The 20,705-nt window shown below is 36.0% G+C and overlaps 1 protein-coding gene across 4 annotated transcripts in view; it reads right to left on the minus strand.

Moving 5' to 3' along the window:
- Positions 1-19,957, minus strand: part of LOC117327488 (netrin-1-like) — a 62,982-nt gene extending 43,025 nt beyond the window's left edge. For 2 of the 4 annotated variants that reach the window (XR_004532653.1, XM_033884500.1), the window contains exon 1: positions 18,303-19,956. Coding sequence is in view for 3 of the 4 variants with exons in the window: in XM_033884500.1 (XP_033740391.1) it covers positions 18,303-19,374 (1,072 nt within the window). In the remaining variant the exon portion in view is untranslated. Of the gene's footprint in view, positions 1-18,302 lie in introns of all 4 variants that reach the window. The other 2 variants (XM_033884510.1, XM_033884521.1) reach the window with 2 other exon arrangements.
- Positions 19,958-20,705: the final 748 nt, after the last annotated feature.

Genomic DNA, 20,705 nt, shown 5'->3' on the forward strand with positions numbered 1-20,705 from the left:
CATGTAACAACAGGTCACATATATGCAGTAAAGTTTACATAGAACGGAACACAATAGCAGCAACATAAATGCATTCAAATCTGATCTGAACATTTATATTTTTTCAGCAAGCCGAACAACATGAGAGAGAACTTTACACAGATAAAATTGATATTTCACTTTTGTCAGACTAGGATCTGAACAGTAATAATTTGGACAGTATAATTGTTGAATTCGACATACTGATTCATACAGATAAAAAACAATTGTGTTCGTCGCCAATACTTACCTTCCATGATGTGGTATACTATCCTATCGTCCAGTTTCTATATTGATGTAGGAAATGTTACAATTTTTGTTTTATCTCTTCCGGAAGGAGTTATTTCAGAATGAACAACTGAATATTGTTTATCAGAACTGTCAGTATCTATAATCGAATGAAAAAAAATGAATAAACACGATACGCTTTCTGAAGAGATAATCTTTTTCTTGTCCGAGTGTTTAAGACAAATACTAATAAATGCTACATACGATATATAGAGACTGTAAACGCCAGCTATCGAACTAAATATGGAGATCATAATACAGAGTAAGATCAGCTTACATGTTGTTGTTTTTTGTTCTTAGTTGTTTTTTTGTTTTGTTGTTTTATTTTCTTGTTTTTTTTGTTATTTTTTGTTTGTTTTATTTTTATCACTTCAGAATCAAAAATCAATTATGTAGAAATGATACCATATTAACTGATGCTAAGACAAACGTTGGTGATAGTTCTAGCTGTTAAAGTCATTTTTAAAGGTTGGCAAACAGATAGTATTTCCTTCCAAACTTCGTGAAAAATACAACTGAATCAATAAAGATCATTTCATTTATTACGTTGTGAAAAAAATTGTATATGTACTTATCTTAAAAAGTAAAATTCCCGATAGGAAAAAATAGAGAGTTATTGTAGATACCGAATTGTATACGTATAATGGTCGTCTAGCTTCGCATTACTCGATACATAGCGTCCACGACATGTAGGCAAAGCAGCTTAATAATCTAACACAACGTCAACACATTAGGACACAAAATACAGGCCTGTCAAAACAATGTACATTTTATGTATTAACGTGTAAAAGTACATGTCAGTAAGAATGTATCAAACGTGTTAAAATACAAGGACATATCCTACAGTTTTTATAGTCTCCAAGGGAATACATAATTTAGTGTCTAACCAGATTGTGCAGTTTCTCAGGAATGCCTTTAAATATTATATATAAAAGATCAAAGCCTTGCCCCATAGTTCCGGTGGGATATATCTAAACATGTTATAATTTTGACAATGTGTTGATATTTTCCGTAGAACATAATCATCCCAGTACAATGTACAGGTGTAAATATAAATAAAAACCAAAGCCTACCCCTATGGCTCATAGTTTCCGAGGAATGTCTCTACGAATATTTAAAATTCAACAGCCAATCCTATTTGATAATAAATTTAATATATCGTTTCCGTGAAATATAAGCTTTGGATATTAAAAACTGCTCTTATATCTAATACAGTCCTGATAGAATACCAGCATGGTTTGAAACGGCTCACAACATCAATTTTTGTTTTATCTCTTCCGGAAGGAGTTATTTCAGAATGAACAACTGAACATTGTATATCAGAACTGTCAGTATCTATAATCGAATGAAAAAAAATGAATAAACACGATACGCTTTCTGTAGAGATAATCTGTTTCTTGTCCGAGTGTTTATTCAATTCAATTCAATTCAATTTATTTCTCTTTAACCATACATAACAGTACAGAGAAAACATATTTACACAATACAAAAGTTATATACAGTTGTTCAGCCAGTGTATAAAGTATGCACACGCAGACTGTATCAATTAGTTTATCAAAACATCTGATATTTAACCATATCGTTACGCATGATACCATTTTATATAATTTCAAATCAACAAAACGAAAAAGATCAAGTCAAGATGAACATGATGTGTAACATCATGCTATGGAGGACACATTGCTAAAGATAATACTAATGAATTTACAGAGTTTTTTCAATGTATTTACGTGGTTTGAGTTCATAAGATCTCTAAATTTTAATATGTTCGGCCTTGTATAATAATATTTATTTAGATATAATTTTCTATGCGCAGCTAATGACTGGCATTCTAGCAGATAATGGAATTCATCTCCTATTTGTTGACTATTACAAAAAGTACATATTCTTTCGTGGCGTTCAATATTATTCCACCTTCCAGTTTCAATAATCAGTCTATGATTTGTAGTTCTGAACTTACAAAAAGTATTTCTTTCTTTATCTGTAAGAACGTCTAGATAGCATTCAAAACCAAATTTGTTTTTAAAAATTCTGTAACAACCAGACTTAGAAGAATTAAATACATCATTATCCCACTGCTGTATAAACTGATCATGGAGTGTTTGTTTTACATATGACTTTATCCAAGAAGTATCTAATTCCTGGATATACTGGATATTCCACACATAGCTAATACCACATTCATCTAATAATTGTTGTATATAACGTATATAGGGAACATTATTATTACGGTATTGGTTTAGACATAACAGTTTATAAGTTATTACATTTAGTTTGTTTTCTTTTGAATTAATCAATTGAGACCAATAGGTCAACATTCTCGTCTTAACTGAGATATTCAAAGGATAAGCTCCAAGTTCACCATAAACCATAGACGTTGGTGTACTTCGTTTGACCCCTAATAATAACTTACAAAACTTTAAGTGCGCTCTCTCAATGACTTGTAGATTTGTAAAACCCCAAATCTCACATCCGTATAACAATATAGGTTTTACAATTTTATCATACAGATCATATATACACTGAACAGATAGGTTATATAACCTTCCTTTCTTTAAAACATCATACATAGCAATTGTTGCTTTTGACAAATTTTAATGTTTAAGACAAATACTAAGCAATGCTATATACTGTATATAGAGATTGTAAACGCCAGCTATCGAACTAAATATGGCAATCATCATACAGATTACGATCAGCTTACATGTTGTTGTTTTTTGTTCTTTGTTGTTTTTTGTTTTGTTATTTTTTGTTTTCTTTTCTTTTCTTTTTTTGTTTTTTTTTGTTGGTATTTTTTGTTTGTTTTATTTTTATCACTTCAGAATCAAAAATCTATTATGTAGAAATGATACCATATTAACTGATGCTAAGACAAACGTTGGTGATAGTTCTAGCTGTTACGGCCATTTTTAAAGGTTGGCAAACAGATAGTATTTCCTTCCAAACTTCGTGAAAATTACAACTGAATCAATAAAGTATCATTTCATTAATTACGTTGTGAAAAAAATTGTATATGTACTTATCTTAAAAAGTAAAATTCCCGATAGGAAAAAATATAGTTACTGTAGATACCGAATTGTATACGTATAATGGTCGTCTAGCTCTGCTTTACTCGATATATAGCGTCCACGACATGTAGGCAAAGCAGCTTAATAATCTAACACAACGTCAACACATTAGGACACAAAATACAGGCCTGTCAAAACAATGTACATTTTATGTATTAACGTGTAAAAGTAAAGGTCAGTAAGAATGTATCAAACGTGTTAAAATACAAGGACATATCCTACAGTTTTTATAGTCTCCAAGGGAATACATAATTTAGTGTCTAACCAGATTGTGCAGTTTCTCAGGAATGCCTTTAAATATTATATATAAAAGATCAAAGCCTTGCCCCATAGTTCCTGTGGGATATATTAAACATGTTATAATTTTGACAATGTGTTGATATTTTCCGTAGAATATAATCATCCCCGTACAATGTACAGGTGTAAATATAAATAAAAACCAAAGCCTACCCCTATTGCTCATAGTTTCCGAGGAATGTCTCTACGAATATTTAAAATTCAACAGCCAATCCTATTTGATAATAAATTTAATATATCGCTTCCGTGAAATATAAGCTTTGGATATTAAAAACTGCTCTTATATCTAATACAGTCCTGATAGAATACCAGCATGGTTTGAAACGGCTCACAACATGTATTATTGTACTTTACGTTTACTAACATGTAGCTGCAATATCGAACTCCTTTTCTAATTTATGATATCCCGATGGAGAATACCATGGGAATGGGATAATTAGATAATTAAAATACTTTAACTATATAGTCATTCGTATAACTAGCATTTGTGTTAGTGATTTTCGTCAAACAACTACAAGTAACCTTGCCAAGAGTGTTGTCAGATCAGCTATATTAACGGAAGCTTACAGGGCTATAGACATAAAAACAGGCTTGATAACAACTTCAAATATTTAACGTTATGAAGCATCGTCAACATCGACCGTCATTCGCGTTAACCCTATAACGTCTTAAACAACTTTATAAATAGCAACAAAATATAAACATGACCATTTGTATTAAAAGTTATGTTAGAGTGGTTATGTTTACAGATGGTGATAGGTGATAGACATAAAAACAAAATTGATAACAATTTCAAATTTTGTTTGAAATATAACATTGTGAAGCAAGATTTCAACATCAATCTTAACATTCACTAGTTTTACCCCCATTATATCTTGAACTACGTTATCGAAAACACTAAAATATATTTAAAAAAAAACGACAATTTATATTAGAATACTAAACAAAAAGTTCATAAGATATACTTTCTCCCTTAACATGTATGTTGCCACTGCCTGATTGTATAATAACCAGCAGTGGGTATGATAAACATGGCTGTTTTATATAATATTTGTTATAGAGGCCGGAAGCATTCTCATCGGTTGAAAATTAAGTTTCAATGCGTTTTACGTCAAAGTTAAAATGAAATAAAACTGTAATCAGCCATTGTTTTTGCCTTTCTGGCGAACATATCGACACTGTAATAGGAAGAGATTCACTGGGTCGTCGTAATATTGGTTATTAGGTTTATTTCTCATCAGCTAATCTTACCTTGTAACATTATAAAACTTGTAAACCAAAAGCAGTTAAAGTCTGATACTTTATAGTTTAATAACTAGTCATTGTGTGACCTGTAATACTAGTCCTAAACCCTAGTGTCTACTAGAGATATAACCATAGTCCTAAACCCTAGTGTCTACTAGAGATATAACCATAGTCCTAAACCCTAGTGTCTACTAGAGATATAACCATAGTCCTAAACCCTAGTGTCTACTAGAGATATAACCTAGTCCTAAACCCTAGTGTCTACTAGAGATATAACCATAGTCCTAAACCCTAGTGTCTACTAGAGATATAACCATAGTCCTAAACCCTAGTGTCTACTAGAGATATAACCATAGTCCTAAACCCTAGTGTCTACTAGGGATATAACCATAGTCCTAAACCCTAGTGTCTACTAGAGATATAAATAACCATAGTCCTAAACACTAGTGTCTACTAGAGATATAACCCTAGTCCTAAACCCTAGTGTCTACTAGAGATATAAATAACCATAGTCCTAAACACTAGTGTCTACTAGAGATATAACCCTAGTCCTAAACCCTAGTGTCTACTAGAGATATAAATAACCATAGTCCTAAACCCTAGTGTCTACTAGAGATATAACCATAGTCCTAAACCCTAGTGTCTACCAGGGATATAAATAACCATAGTCCTAAACCCTAGTGTCTACTAGAGATATAACCCTAGTCCTAAACCCTAGTGTCTACTAGAGATATAAATAACCATAGTCCTAAACACTAGTGTCTACTAGAGATATAACCCTAGTCCTAAACCCTAGTGTCTACTAGAGATATAAATAACCATAGTCCTAAACCCTAGTGTCTACTAGAGATATAACCATAGTCCTAAACCCTAGTGTCTACGAGGGATATAAATAACCATAGTCCTAAACCCTAGTGTCTACTAGAGATATAACCATAGTCCTAAACCCTAGTGTCTACTAGAGATATAACCATAGTCCTAAACCCTAGTGTCTACTAGAGATATAAATAACCATAGTCCTAAACCCTAGTGTCTACTAGAGATATAAATAACCATAGTCCTAAACCCTAGTGTCTACTAGAGATATAACCTTAGTCCTAAACCCTAGTGTCTACTAGAGATATAACCATAGTCCTAAACCCTAGTGTCTACGAGGGATATAAATAACCATAGTCCTAAACCCTAGTGTCTACTAGAGATATAAATAACCATAGTCCTAAACCCTAGTGTCTACTAGAGATATAAATAACCATAGTCCTAAACCCTAGTGTCTACTAGAGATATAAATAACCATAGTCCTAAACCCTAGTGTCTACTAGGGATATAAATAACCATAGTCCTAAACACTAGTGTCTACTAGGGATATAAATAACCATAGTCCTAAACCCTAGTGTCTACTAGAGATATAACCATAGTCCTAAACCCTAGTGTCTACTAGAGATATAACCATAGTCCTAAACCCTAGTGTCTACTAGAGATATAACCATAGTCCTAAACCCTAGTGTCTACTAGAGATATAAATAACCATAGTCCTAAACCCTAGTGTCTACTAGAGATATAACCATAGTCCTAAACCCTAGTGTCTACTAGAGATATAACCATAGTCCTAAACCCTAGTGTCTACTAGAGATATAAATAACCATAGTCCTAAACCCTAGTGTCTACTAGAGATATAAATAACCATAGTCCTCAACCCTAGTGTCTACTAGATATATAAATAACCATAGTCCTCAACCCTAGTGTCTACTAGAGATATAAATAACCATAGTCCTAAACCCTAGTGTCTACTAGAGATATAAATAACCATAGTCCTCAACCCTAGTGTCTACTAGAGATATAAATAACCATAGTCCTAAACCCTAGTGTCTACTAGAGATATAACCATAGTCCTAAACCCTAGTGTCTACTAGAGATATAACCATAGTCCTAAACCCTAGTGTCTACTAGAGATATAACCATAGTCCTAAACCCTAGTGTCTACTAGAGATATAACCATAGTCCTAAACCCTAGTGTCTACCAGGGATATAACCATAGTCCTAAACACTAGTGTCTACTAGAGATATAAATAACCATAGTCCTAAACACTAGTGTCTACTAGAGATATAACCATAGTCCTAAACCCTAGTGTCTACTAGAGATATAACCATAGTCCTAAACCCTAGTGTCTACTAGAGATATAAATAACCATAGTCCTAAACCCTAGTGTCTACTAGAGATATAACCATAGTCCTAAACACTAGTGTCTACTAGGGATATAAATAACCTGGTCCTAAACCCTAGTGTCTACTAGAGATATAACCATAGTCCTAAACCCTAGTGTCTACTAGAGATATAACCATAGTCCTAAACCCTAGTGTCTACTAGAGATATAAATAACCATAGTCCTAAACACTAGTGTCTACTAGAGATATAAATAACCATAGTCCTAAACCCTAGTGTCTACTAGAGATATAAATAACCTGGTCCTAAACCCTAGTGTCTACTAGAGATATAACCCTAGTCCTAAACCCTAGTGTCTACTAGAGATATAAATAACCATAGTCCTAAACCCTAGTGTCTACTAGGGATATAACCATAGTCCTAAACCCTAGTGTCTACTAGGGATATAACCATAGTCCTAAACCCTAGTGTCTACTAAAGATATAAATAACCTTAGTCCTAAACCCAAGTGTCTACTAGAGATATAACCATAGTCCTAAACCCTAGTGTCTACTAGGGATATAACCATAGTCCTTAACCCTAGTGACTACCAGGGATATAAATAACCATAGTCCTAAACACTAGTGTCTACTAGAGATATAACCATAGTCCTAAACCCTAGTGTCTACTAGGGATATAACCATAGTCCTAAACCCTAGTGTCTACTAAAGATATAAATAACCTTAGTCCTAAACCCTAGTGTCTACTAGAGATATAACCATAGTCCTAAACCCTAGTGTCTACTAGAGATATAACCATAGTCCTTACACAAGTGTCTACTAGAGATATAAATAACCATAGTCCTAAACCCTAGTGTCCACTAGAGATACAATTATAGTCCTAAACCCTAGTGCCTACTAGGGATATAACCATAGTCCTAAACCCTAGTGTCTACTAAAGATATAAATAACCTTAGTCCTAAACCCTAGTGTCCACTAGAGATATAAATAACCTGGTCCTAAACCCTAGTGTCTACTAGAGATATAACCATAGTCCTTACACAAGTGTCTACTAGAGATATAAACAACCATAGTCCTAAACCCTAGTGTCCACTAGAGATACAATCATAGTCCTAAACCCTAGTGCCTACTAGGGATATAAATAACCATAGTCCTAAACACTAGTGTCTACTAGAGATATAAATAACCATAGTCCTAAACACTAGTGTCTACTAGAGATATAACCATAGTCCTAAACCCTAGTGTCTACTAGAGATACAACCATAGTCCTAAACCCTAGTGTCCACTAGGGATATAAATAACCATAGTCCTAAACCCTAGTGTCTACTAGAGATATAACCATAGTCCTAAACCCTAGTGTCTACTTGAGATATAAATAACCATAGTCCTAAACCCTAGTGTCTACTTGAGATATAAATAACCTGGTCCTAAACCCTAGTGTCTACTAGGGATATAACCGTAGTCCTAAACCCTAGTGTCTACTAGAGATATAAATAACCATAGTCCTAAACCATAGTGTCTACTAGAGATATAAATAACCTGGTCCTAAACCCTAGTGTCTACTAGGGATATAACCATAGTCCTAAACCCTAGTGTCTACTAGAGATATAAATAGCCATAGTCCTAAACACTAGTGTCTACTAGAGATACAACCCTAGTCCTAAACACTAGTGTCTACTAGAGATATAACCATAGGCCTAAACCCTAGTGTCTTCTAGAGATATAACCATAGTCCTAAACCCTAGTGTCTACTAGAGATATAAATAACCATAGTCCTAAACCCTAGTGTCTACTAGAGATATAAATAGCCATAGTCCTAAACCCTAGTGTCTACTAGAGATATAACCATAGTCCTAAACCCTAGTGTCTACTAGGGATATAAATAACCATAGTCCTAAACCCTAGTGTCTACTAGAGATATAAATAACCTGGTCCTAAACCCTAGTGTCTACTAGAGATATAACCATAGTCCTAAACCCTAGTGTCTACAAGAGATATAACCATAGTCCTAAACCCTAGTGTCTAGTGGAGATATAAACAACCTTAGTCCTAAACCCTAGTGTCCACTAGAGATATAACCATAGTCCTAAACACTAGTGTCTACTAGAGATACAACCTTAGTCCTAAACCCTAGTGTCTACTAGAGATATAACCTTAGTCCTAAACCCTAGTGTCTACTAGAGATACAACCATAGTCCTAAACACTAGTGTCTACTAGAGATACAACCTTAGTCCTAAACCCTAGTGTCTACTAGAGATATAACCTTAGTCCTAAACCCTAGTGTCTACTAGAGATATAAATAACCATAGTCCTAAACCCTAGTGTCTACTAGAGATATAACCATAGTCCTAAACCCTAGTGTCTACTAGAGATATAACCTTAGTCCTAAACCCTAGTGTCTACTAGAAATATCAAACTGCCACAGTCTACAACACTATGGCGGCTTTTCAGTTCCTTTTCAAGACCTTGGCCATGGTTCAGATCTGTAGAAGGTTCAGACTATGAAAGTCTATTGTAGCTGTTGATACCGTGCGTCATAGCCACTCTGGCCCTGGGTATGTGGCGGATCTGCACAAGGGTGGTCCGAACTAATGTGCCGTGTGTCGTTGGGATTCTCTATATTGATGATATTTGGTTTAATGACCGTTTAACATGAAGAAATTATAATGTCTAAATACAAATGTAAATAGTGTAAGTGAAGAGAGCTCGGTTGGGTGGCGAGAGGCTCGTTAGTGACTTGCTAGTTAGGTGAGGAGGACATGGTAGGGGTTAATATTCTCTGTGACAGTCATATGTTTATATACTCTTAGTCTACCTCAATTATCTTATACATGTGACACAATGGTAGGAATGCTGGCGGAAATCAGTGGCGAATTAATAAAGATTCAATCGTCAATCCTCGAATTTAATTTAAACATCACTTTTGATGAAAAGAATATCTGCCCTGACAGTCGGCTTATTATCAACATATCGGCACAAGTTCAATATTTGCCTAAGCTCCACTTGGTTCTTCGCAAGTCCGGGGCTGGTTGGTTCCGACAGATACCAAGTGCTGTAATTTCAATAGTATTTTTTCACACCCGAAGGTATTGGTATCCCTCTACATATGTCACGTACAAGTACTACATAGGTACACCCCCTCGCACCTGCTTATCAGTCTCACTACCCTGACAGGCTCCTCGGAGACCAATGTTTCTGTGAGCATAGTCCATAAAAATATAACGATGACATGGGTCACATATACTGACACATACATTCCGGAAAGAATTCCCTCATGACTCACTTCAATAGTAAAATTTATGTCAAATATTTTGTTTAATTAAAAACGCTCGGTTATTTTGAGTGCAAAGAACTGATTGGCAATTTGGATCACGTTCAAATATGACATGACAATGCTTGGTTGTAACGTGTTGCCTTCATTGCATAGGAATTATTTACATTGTAGATTTGATAAATTACAACGTTTATACATGGGCTGACAGGATCTGTGGATTCCAACATGCAGTCGGCGAAGTAATAACTGACTATCGTTGTAATGCTTCCTAATGTACATTAAGCCGAAGAGGCTTATACAAGCGGGTCAGGTTATTTTTGCAAATCCTTGTCATCTGGTATGATATTCCTATAGGATCTGATCAAACAGCGAAAGTAAGATCGTACAGACAGCATTACAGCGTCCTAGCCCGACACACTGGCGGTCAGACTGGGCTAGTTTAACTCCTGTCAGGATATTGTACCCCTATATCATTTTGTGGATTTGAGGATGATTTATGGATAAGTCCGGAGTCCCGGATACTTCGACCACCACAGGATGTGGTTCATTCGTCAGTAGTGCCTTATCACAGACAGCACCACAGGGAGACGGGAGGGGGTCCTCACACACTGGACCATCAGATTGGAGAGGGTACTACTTCGTAAACATGCTAACATGGCAGACAGGGGTCAAAGTAGACATCGAAATAACCCTGTTAGACACTTGAGGGGTACAGCACCTCCTGCCAATAACACAGTATTGTCATGAAGTCATGAATTCAAGTAGAACTGGACGCCTTGCAATGCAATCAATCCAAAAATATCTTCCATCCATTCATACTTGCACTCGATCATGAACAGCGTTATGTGTCAACACGTTGTTTGTGTAGAGATAAGAAATAGGGAGACCGAGTATCATATAAATATTTAGAATAAGAGTAAATATGAGTAAATATAAGTTCCAAATAGAAAATAAATAGTAATTGTATTTATATTTCAAATCAAAAAAAGATATCGCCAATTTAAACAATTTAAATCATCACATAATATAGAAATAATTAGCAAGGCGATCAGAAGACTGTATGAAAACTCGTCAAAAACGGGAACTGAGGACACCAAAAAAACTAAATGGAGGGCAACACCCAAAACTGAGGACACGACAAACAACAGGGAGGACAACACTCGGAACTGAGGACACGACAAACAACAGGGAGGGCAACACTCGGAACTGAGGACACGACAAACAACAGGGAGGGAAACACCAGGAACTGAGGATACGACAAACAACAGGAAGGGCAACATCCAGAGCTGAGGACACGACAAACAACAGGGAGGGCAACACAAGAAACTGCGGACATATCATTCAACAACGAGAGCAACACATGGAACTGAGGACACGACAAACAACAGGGAGGGCAACATACGGAACTGAGGACACGACAAACAACAGGGAGGGCAACACCCGGAACTGAGGACACGACAAACAACAGGGAGGACAACACTCGGAACTGAGGACACGACAAACAACAGGGAGGGAAACACCAGGAACTGAGGATACGACAAACAACAGGAAGGGCAACATCCAGAGCTGAGGACACGACAAACAACAGGGAGGGCAACACAAGAAACTGCGGACATATCATTCAACAACGAGAGCAACACATGGAACTGAGGACACGACCAACAACAGGGAGGGCAACATACGGAACTGAGGACACGACAAACAACAGGGAGGGCAACACCCGGAACTGAGGACACGACAAACAACAGGGAGGGCAACACCTGGAACTGAGGACACAACAAACAAAACGATTGCATGCTGTAACAAATGGTAGTATGATAAAACAAAAGACAAAAATGGGCATCTGCTTCAACTTAATACAAACAGACATCTGTAGTATCCATCTTACATTTACAGTGTGTTTTGTAATCTTACCTCGTCTTTCAAAACAGAAGAAAAGAAATTCATTTCGTTTAATGATAGATATTTTGATAACTTCTTTGATAAGCACACCTATCACAATGAAACACACTCATCACAATGATATAGTTTCTGAAAGTGTATGATATCGGAAAAAAAAGTTTAAAAAAATCCTTTTTCCACATGTTTTTTAAACCAAGCATGGCGTTATAATTACATTGTCGTTACGGTGTTACAGGATAGAAAGAGAAGGTAACTAAATGTGACGTAATGGTTGGTATCTGGTATCGCCTCTCGATTCTCATTTTATACTTGTGTTTCTTCTGTTATTTGCGCCGATCTTGAAAGAGAGTTATTCAAGTTGTTTTCTTTATTTGTTTTATGTTTTTTATAATGCATGTGTTTAATTTATGATATCAACACAGTATGTTTTAAATATGCTTTGTATCATGTGTTACAAGGTCATCCATTACTTAAAACCAAAATGTGTTGTCAGCTTTCAGAGTTTGACGCTGCCGAATTTATATCAACAACATTTCATACACTTACAGAAAAAATGCTTTTGAAATAAAGTGTATAATGCGGTGCTAAGCATCAAAACGGCATCTACCACTAGAGAAACAGCATTTTTTCCTATTTAAACTACGAGGTAGTAGATTACAAAAAAAAAATCAGAAAATGTAAAACGGAGAATGCAGAAGTCTTCTCGTATTCGGTTGAAGCGGATACAGTTAGAAGTATCTTCACTCCTTTGCATCCACTTAATTCGTGTAAACTGTATGTTTTTTTAATACTGGACCGTGTATATTGGTGTACTGAACAGATCCCGCCATAGATCTCAACGAATCGTACGTTGTCAGAAATACTAAAATTACCAATGCATTCTTATCGACATGTTGTCAGCAAAAAATCCAAAGATTTATTTTAACAAAACTATTTTTATAATATTTATGTTTCGAACCACAGAACTACAGCATATTAACTATCAATTGATATTCGATGTATGATAAAGTGCTAGGAGAGTCGCATAATGATTGAACATTGTCCATCTTGTGTTAGGATCGAATATTTTTGTGAACTGCATTGGTTTGATTTCGTGTCTTGACCGGATAGTTTTGTAATGTATATATCACAATGTTCGGTACTGACATTGGCCCGTACTGACAAATTGTTATTTATATAAATGTATATATCACAATGTTCGGTACTGACATTGGCCCGTACTGACAAATTGTTATTTATATAAATTTATATATCACAATGTTCGGTACTGACATTGGCCCGTACTGACAAATTGTTATTTATATAAATGTATATATCACAATGTTCGGTACTGACATTGGCCCGTACTGACAAATTGTTATTTATATAAATGTATATATCACAATGTTCGGTACTGACATTGGCCCGTACTGACAAATTGTTATTTATATAAATGTATATATCACAATGTTCGGTACTGACATTGGCCCGTACTGACAAATTGTTATTTATATAAATGTATATATCACAATGTTCGGTACTGACATTGGCCCGTACTGACAAATTGTTATTTATGTAAATGTATCACAATGTTCGGTACTGACATTGGCCCGTACTGACAAATTGTTATTTATATAAATGTATCACAATGTTCGGTACTGACATTGGCCCGTACTGACAAATTATTGTGATGCCAACCCTGTAATAATCTCATGGTACAGCATTCTCGGCAAAGAATCCTTTCAAACCTCTAGGCAGCATCCAATGGATGAAAAGAGTTCATGCTGTTTTTGTAGATAGGTAATATACTTTTAAAAAGTCATTGCATTTCCTACAAAATGTTGTATCTTAATATTTACGAACAGTTTTTCATGTAGCATGTTGCATCGTAATATATTCAAATAGCCGTATCCTCCACAAAATCTAATGTCCGATATTGGTAAACAGAGTTGTACTCCCTACATGACGCTATTCTAATATTTGTGAATACCAACTCCAGAATGCTGTCCAGAAAGTGTTTTAAAGATGGTTGATGCACATCATCTAATATTTTGATAAATAGGTTGCATACACTACAACATTTTTATCAGTTGATAACTGAATACTCGTTATGTGGTTGTTATTATTTTACTCCAAACACTTTTATATTTATCGGATAAAATATAACTATACAGGGTACACTATTTTCATTGTAATTAACCCTTTATCGTCCGACATTTTAATTGATCGTTATGACCCCTTACTTCTGTTATTTTTTCACTTACAATTTACCCTTTACTGTGTAATATTTTACCCTTCACTGTGTAATATTTTACCCTTTACTGTGTAATATTTTACGCTTTACTGTGTAATATTTTACCCTTTACTGTGTAATATTTTACCCTTCACTGTGTAATATTTTACCCTTTACTGTGTAATATTTTACCCTTTACTGTGTAATATTTTACCCTTTACTGTGTAATATTTTAACTGATCATTATAACCATACTACCTGTTACATTGTGATCCGCTGTATCATATACAACAAATTATATTCAATGCATTGATTTATACTATGCAATGTCGGCTATTCAATACATTGATTGTGTTCTATACAAAGTAAAATATTTGATACATTACATTATAATATGTATAATAGGTACAGTGCAATGAATATTTATGCATTGTCTTTATTCTATACAATGTTGAATATTTAATTAATTGCATTCTATACAATGTTAAATATTTAATTCATTGCATTCTATACAATGTTGAATATCTAATACATTGTATTATATACAATGTTGAATATCTAATACACTATATACAATTTAGAATAAATTTTCATTACAGTGTAAATATAATTTACAATAGTTACATTGTCATACAATGTTTAATACATTGACTATTCTATACAATGTAGAATATTTAATACGTTGACTATATTCTAAAAAGTACCTCGCTATACACATCACTTGATCCCTTATCAGTCAATAAGGAGCTGGGTTTAATATATATATTTCATCTTGTGACAATTAATTTAAGGCACGATCAAACAGAGGCGTCCAAATCTTCAATGCAATTATGTTCTAATAGAATTTTTACAGGTGGCGAGAAAATCTGTACAGTATTATTATAAACTAGCTTCACATTGAAAACAGCGTTTCGTTTGTTTGGCATCAAAGCATGTTCCTCAGTAAGAAATAACAGATTGTAACTGGAAATACAAACATTCGTATCTGATATCAGGGTGAGAATAAATCGAGAAGAAGTGTTCCCTAGTACAAGATGGAGAGACGTGAAGATACACGGATGGGGCGATGTTGTGTTACTCCGGGTTATCACAGACGGATACTCAGTTTCCGTGTCGATAGCCTCTTCAAAATATACGAAGACTATTGAGGACGCCTACACTAGCAGATAGCAGTAAGCTTCTCTTGCCTGTTTGACATTACGGAATTGGCCGATATTTTAAACCCATCTTCACATTATGGCAACTTTACAATATTTTAGAAAGCATGGAACAAATCTTTCTGGATTCTCTAAATGCTATGAAATTACTATAATTTATTTAGAGAAAATCATCGCATCAAGTTCTTAAAATAAAATACACCCATAGGCCTACGAAAATTACTTAAACGTGATCATTGTTATCGCAAGAGTCACAGAACTGGCTTTCTATCGTCGAGCTCAATTCACTCTTCCACCAAACCCTAATCACGGGAAATTATATTCAAATTTTATTCGCAGTTTATATTTAATATATTAAAATGGAAATTTAAAAGATTTATTGGTGGCTGAAATATGACTATCATAGTGATACAATTATCTTCAAAGGAAGTGCTTTCTTGTCATCCATTCATTACGTATCTGTGTTTCTATCTGCCAGCACCTCAAGTGTGTAGGACGAGGTTCAAATCGTGTCATCTCTGATTTTTAATTCTGATAAGACGTCACAATATATCGTCATACAATAAAAACAGTATATATAGAAGTGAGAATTTGTCAGTAAGTTCATTTACAAGTAAATAACGGTTGGTTTCCCGAGAAATAGTCCATACCTTTTTTTTGTGAGATAAATCTTTTTAAAAAAAAATTAGTTTTTTATTTGAACTGTGGAAGAAAACGTGTGCTGACAATTGAATGGGAGGTGTTTTAGAGGTGTACGGAATGCTGTGACGGACTTAGTCTTGGCACGTCATTACACGGCGTACCTCCTAATGTCGTAGGCCGTAATCGGGGATTACAGAACGCGCTGACACCTGGGAGCTAACACTATTACCGGAAACACATTTGGTGTGAAAACCTGTTAGGGGACACTGCTTTAAGACAGCCAACAATGGTGGATTACTACATCTAAGTCGTGTTTATTTCTATCGTACGGCATTTGCATTAACAGTGCTATGTAAACAAAATCACACGACGTAGTTATCAGACGGGATTTGCGACAATTAAAAATAAATGCTTAATCACGTATATTTGTTCTGATGTACAATATCAAAATTCAAACAAATTACATATATATTTTAATTATGATCTATTTTATTTTCATAGTAATGTTTAGCTTTTGAAAACAATACATGTTTAGTGTTTTGGAGTAATTGGCGTGATGGTGTAATGGCAGTGTACTATGTATTGTTAACTATCGGAGACACGGTCAGGTATCGGGCTCTGTGAGTCAGCGAAACGCTCAAATGGCTGTAAGTCAGGCAACGAAAATTCTTACCGTTAATTGGAAGCCTTCATCAGTGACCGACGGTAACACTGGTAGAACATCTATCAGGCTTACAGTGCACACTCAAGTCAACTACTTCTCAATACATTGGCTAACAGTACACTAACATTTGTCATTCCGCAAACAGCTCAAGCAATTGTCTATTGTATATGATTAAAAACCAAAACGCCGCTTTTTATGGACATCTTTAAAGACTCCTCTATCATGTATATTTTTTACTGTAATAAATAAATGTAAATTGGATAAAGAAATATATGATAGTAGATGTAAAATCCTGACGTATGGGAACTCTTGGCTCGGTGATACCATCAGGCGAGTCTCAAGTTCGGAGGTAAAAACATATAAATTACATATCGTAGAACTGAAATCAACATTTATTTATATATCATAGCCAGTAAAAACAGACTGGTGTATGGTAGTGTTATGGGCGACACAGCCCAACGAAAATACGATAATGTCCATTGAAAATATGTGGAAGTATGAAAAAACATTTTCCTTTAAAGATTTTGTGTATATTTTTACTGGGGCATTATAAACAACTATATTCTGCATGTGGCCTTCATGACACTTGGCTTATGTCGATAAGACTATTGTTCAAATCTAATCTCAACATGCTATTTATCAAACACTTATTTCGTTGTTTTTGTCCTTCCTGTAGCCAGAGCACCTGTATCTTGGTAAAGATTACGACGGGAGATGGGGCTACACTATTTAAACCAACTCAAAATTTTACAACTTAGAAAAAGAATTTATCTATATTCATTAAAATATAAATCAGTTCTGTGCTGGATTTACTTTGAAGCGCGGGCCGTTATTCGTAACCGCACGGGACGAGAACGTCCAGACGAAAACTGTCATACCTCTGTCACATAAAATGACAGTCGAATTAAAATGAACTCCGAAGGATTATGATTTTTATCTTTTTTTTTTTTAGAAATAATTATTGCATCACGTCTTATCTATGGTGCTTTATTCTAACTTATAATTCATTGTAAATTGATTAACAAACTAATTTATAATTTGTCAAGAATTTCAGTCTCTTTTTTTCTGTAAAAACATACAATATGCCAAGACTTTGAAACATTACACATAAATTAATTGATACATAATTTCATATTACATATTTCTCTTTTTGTATTATACAATGAAAAATACTGTCATCAGAGTAAGCCCTACTTCTGTATATTTGTAACTTATACACTAATTTTAATGTAGCACATGAGCAGAAAACTCGTTATGTAATTTATTGTCAATATGTATTCGTTCTCCTCTGGACAGTTATTCCTAAATACATAGTTGCGCTACAAATTAAAAAAAAAAAATACAAAGAAAAAAACGTTTTCTTTATGCACTTACCTACACACTCGTTAGCATCCTTATTGTTTGCCCGGGCCCACGGGCGGTCAGAATGGAAGGCCTTACATTTCTCGCAGTCGTAGCCCGCCGTGTTATGTTTACAGTCACACTCCAGACGCCCCTCTCGGTTTTCGATGCATTTGGAAGCATGTCCGTTGCACTTGCACCTTCCCCCGACCGCAAAGTCCGATAGCGCGTAGTAGTAGCTTTTCCTCGCAGCCTCGTCATTCGAACTCTCGTCCCCGAACGTGTTCAGTTTACTGAAAATAACCATGATGTCTGTTGCCGTCACCCAGTCTTGTAGGATAGGACTGTTGTCGAAATCGTAGGCGGAGGGTCGCCCCTCCAAAGTGCTGAAGGCTACACGAGCCCCGGACAGGGGTTCGATATCACTGTACGCTTCCGTACATAGGGCATCCTGTTCGTTCGCCTTAGTTATGACAGCTCGGGGAGATTTGGAATACATCTTTTTACATGCGTTTGAATAATATTGGAATGGTACCCACGTATTTCCGTAATCCACACTTTTATAAATGGCCATTGATGCAGGCCTGGCGGAACAAAACTGTAAACTTATATACGTCATCTCATATTTTTTGTTTAAAGATAATTTGAGGGTGACATTTTGAGGATACTGAACGTACGTGTCGGACATCCAGCACGTGACATTGTTTGGATTATTCAAGTCAGTTAGATAAGACGCAGGATGCTGCCTCTTTGGGTGGTTGGCATCACAGATAAAACAGTTCCGAATGATCCCACTGTCCTTTCCCAGAGTTGACTTACAGTACTGACTTGCAGGTGCCCCGCACGTGCTTGACGCGTAAACCTCCTTTGCGAACGCTGCATTGACGAAATCGGGTACGCACCGGGTGGGTTCTCCGCGATCGTCGTAGCAGGGGTCCGGGTTGGTGGGTTGTTGGAACATGTTCAGGTAGGAAGGGGAGGCCATTATGAAATGGGTACTTAGAAAACTCAGTAGTAATGTTATTCTATACATTTTTAACGACAGTTTAGATTTTTCGGTTCTCATTCCAAACTTGGCTCCATGTACAATAGCAACTACGTACATATATTTACGCTACTATTCACAATCATTCATAACTCTTTTGATTAAATCAATTTTATAAAGAATTGGCGATAACATAGATTTGATCTCTGTAGCTACCCCCAGTTACACATGATGAGAGATGGCCGTCCGCAGTACTCTCAGTCGGACAGGGATTACCCTGTTACATCCCAATACGACACTAGTGACCACTCGCCACCTTCTCATGCTCCCGCCACGTGCGGAGGAGATCCCGCGATAGTCATGTTTCCGAGTCCGAGAATTCCACAATTATAGTATCCACGTTTATCAGGACTATATCTGTTGGTTCCACGAGTTTGTTTGATAACTCACAGTGCTGTAATTAGTAAAATAGCACGTTAGTTTGAGGAGATAAGTGCACTCCGTGACAGTGGTATATTCCGTAGCTACGATGACTGGGAGGGCCTATAACGGTCTAGGCCTCAACTGCTACATACGATTCCATGTCAGATTCCCAACACCGTGGATGTGAAAGTCATGAAACACTCTATCAAGCGGCACTGTGCAGGGCAATTAGACCACGAATAGGATTATACGGCATATAGCTTTGGTGGCTTTCTAGACCTGTGAACGTAAACCCTTTCTTGTTATCTGGCCCCGCCCAGCCCTGCCAATCAAAGGGGTTCGCAACCTCAAAGCTGTGCTCACAGGCGATGTACCCGCTAGGCCCAGCCCACATTCAACAGACTCGCGGTAGTATCACCATTGTTACAATTAAAATCATTATATACAGTTATTCCTTTATAGAACAATGTACCGAGACAGACTGTGTACATTTACGTCATAATACTACCCGTCAACAATAGCAATAACAGCATAGTGTTTACATAGGGCCAAATACCGGAATATATAACGTGTTTATTTCTGTACATTCTAAAAATAATATTCCATATCACCTGTAGAATGTGATATGTATCCCTCACGTGTGACGAAGTACAGACCAGTCAGACACCTGAATCAATACCACCATATCGAATATCGGTAAAAATGTACGGTCATTTACCCTACCCTACAGGTAATGTGTATCAATGATCCCCTCCCCACCTCGCCCGCTCCCATCTACTAAATCTCCTCTCCCCCCCCTCTCCCATCGGTCTGCTAATTTCCTCCGCCTCAAGTTTTCTGCCCCCCCCCCCCCCCCCCCCCCCCGTCCCCCACTCCTCCCCCACTCCCTCGTCAGAATACCCGGTTTACATCACCGGTGACGAAATATCCGTATTACATGCTTGGTGCAACCACAATGGAAGTTTTTTTTAAACATTTATTTAATGTTGAAATGTATCCCAGTGAATTTTTTAATGAAATGAACAGAT

Source organism: Pecten maximus, chromosome 1 (genome assembly GCF_902652985.1).
Source record: "Pecten maximus chromosome 1, xPecMax1.1, whole genome shotgun sequence".
NCBI lineage: Eukaryota > Metazoa > Mollusca > Bivalvia > Pectinida > Pectinidae > Pecten > Pecten maximus.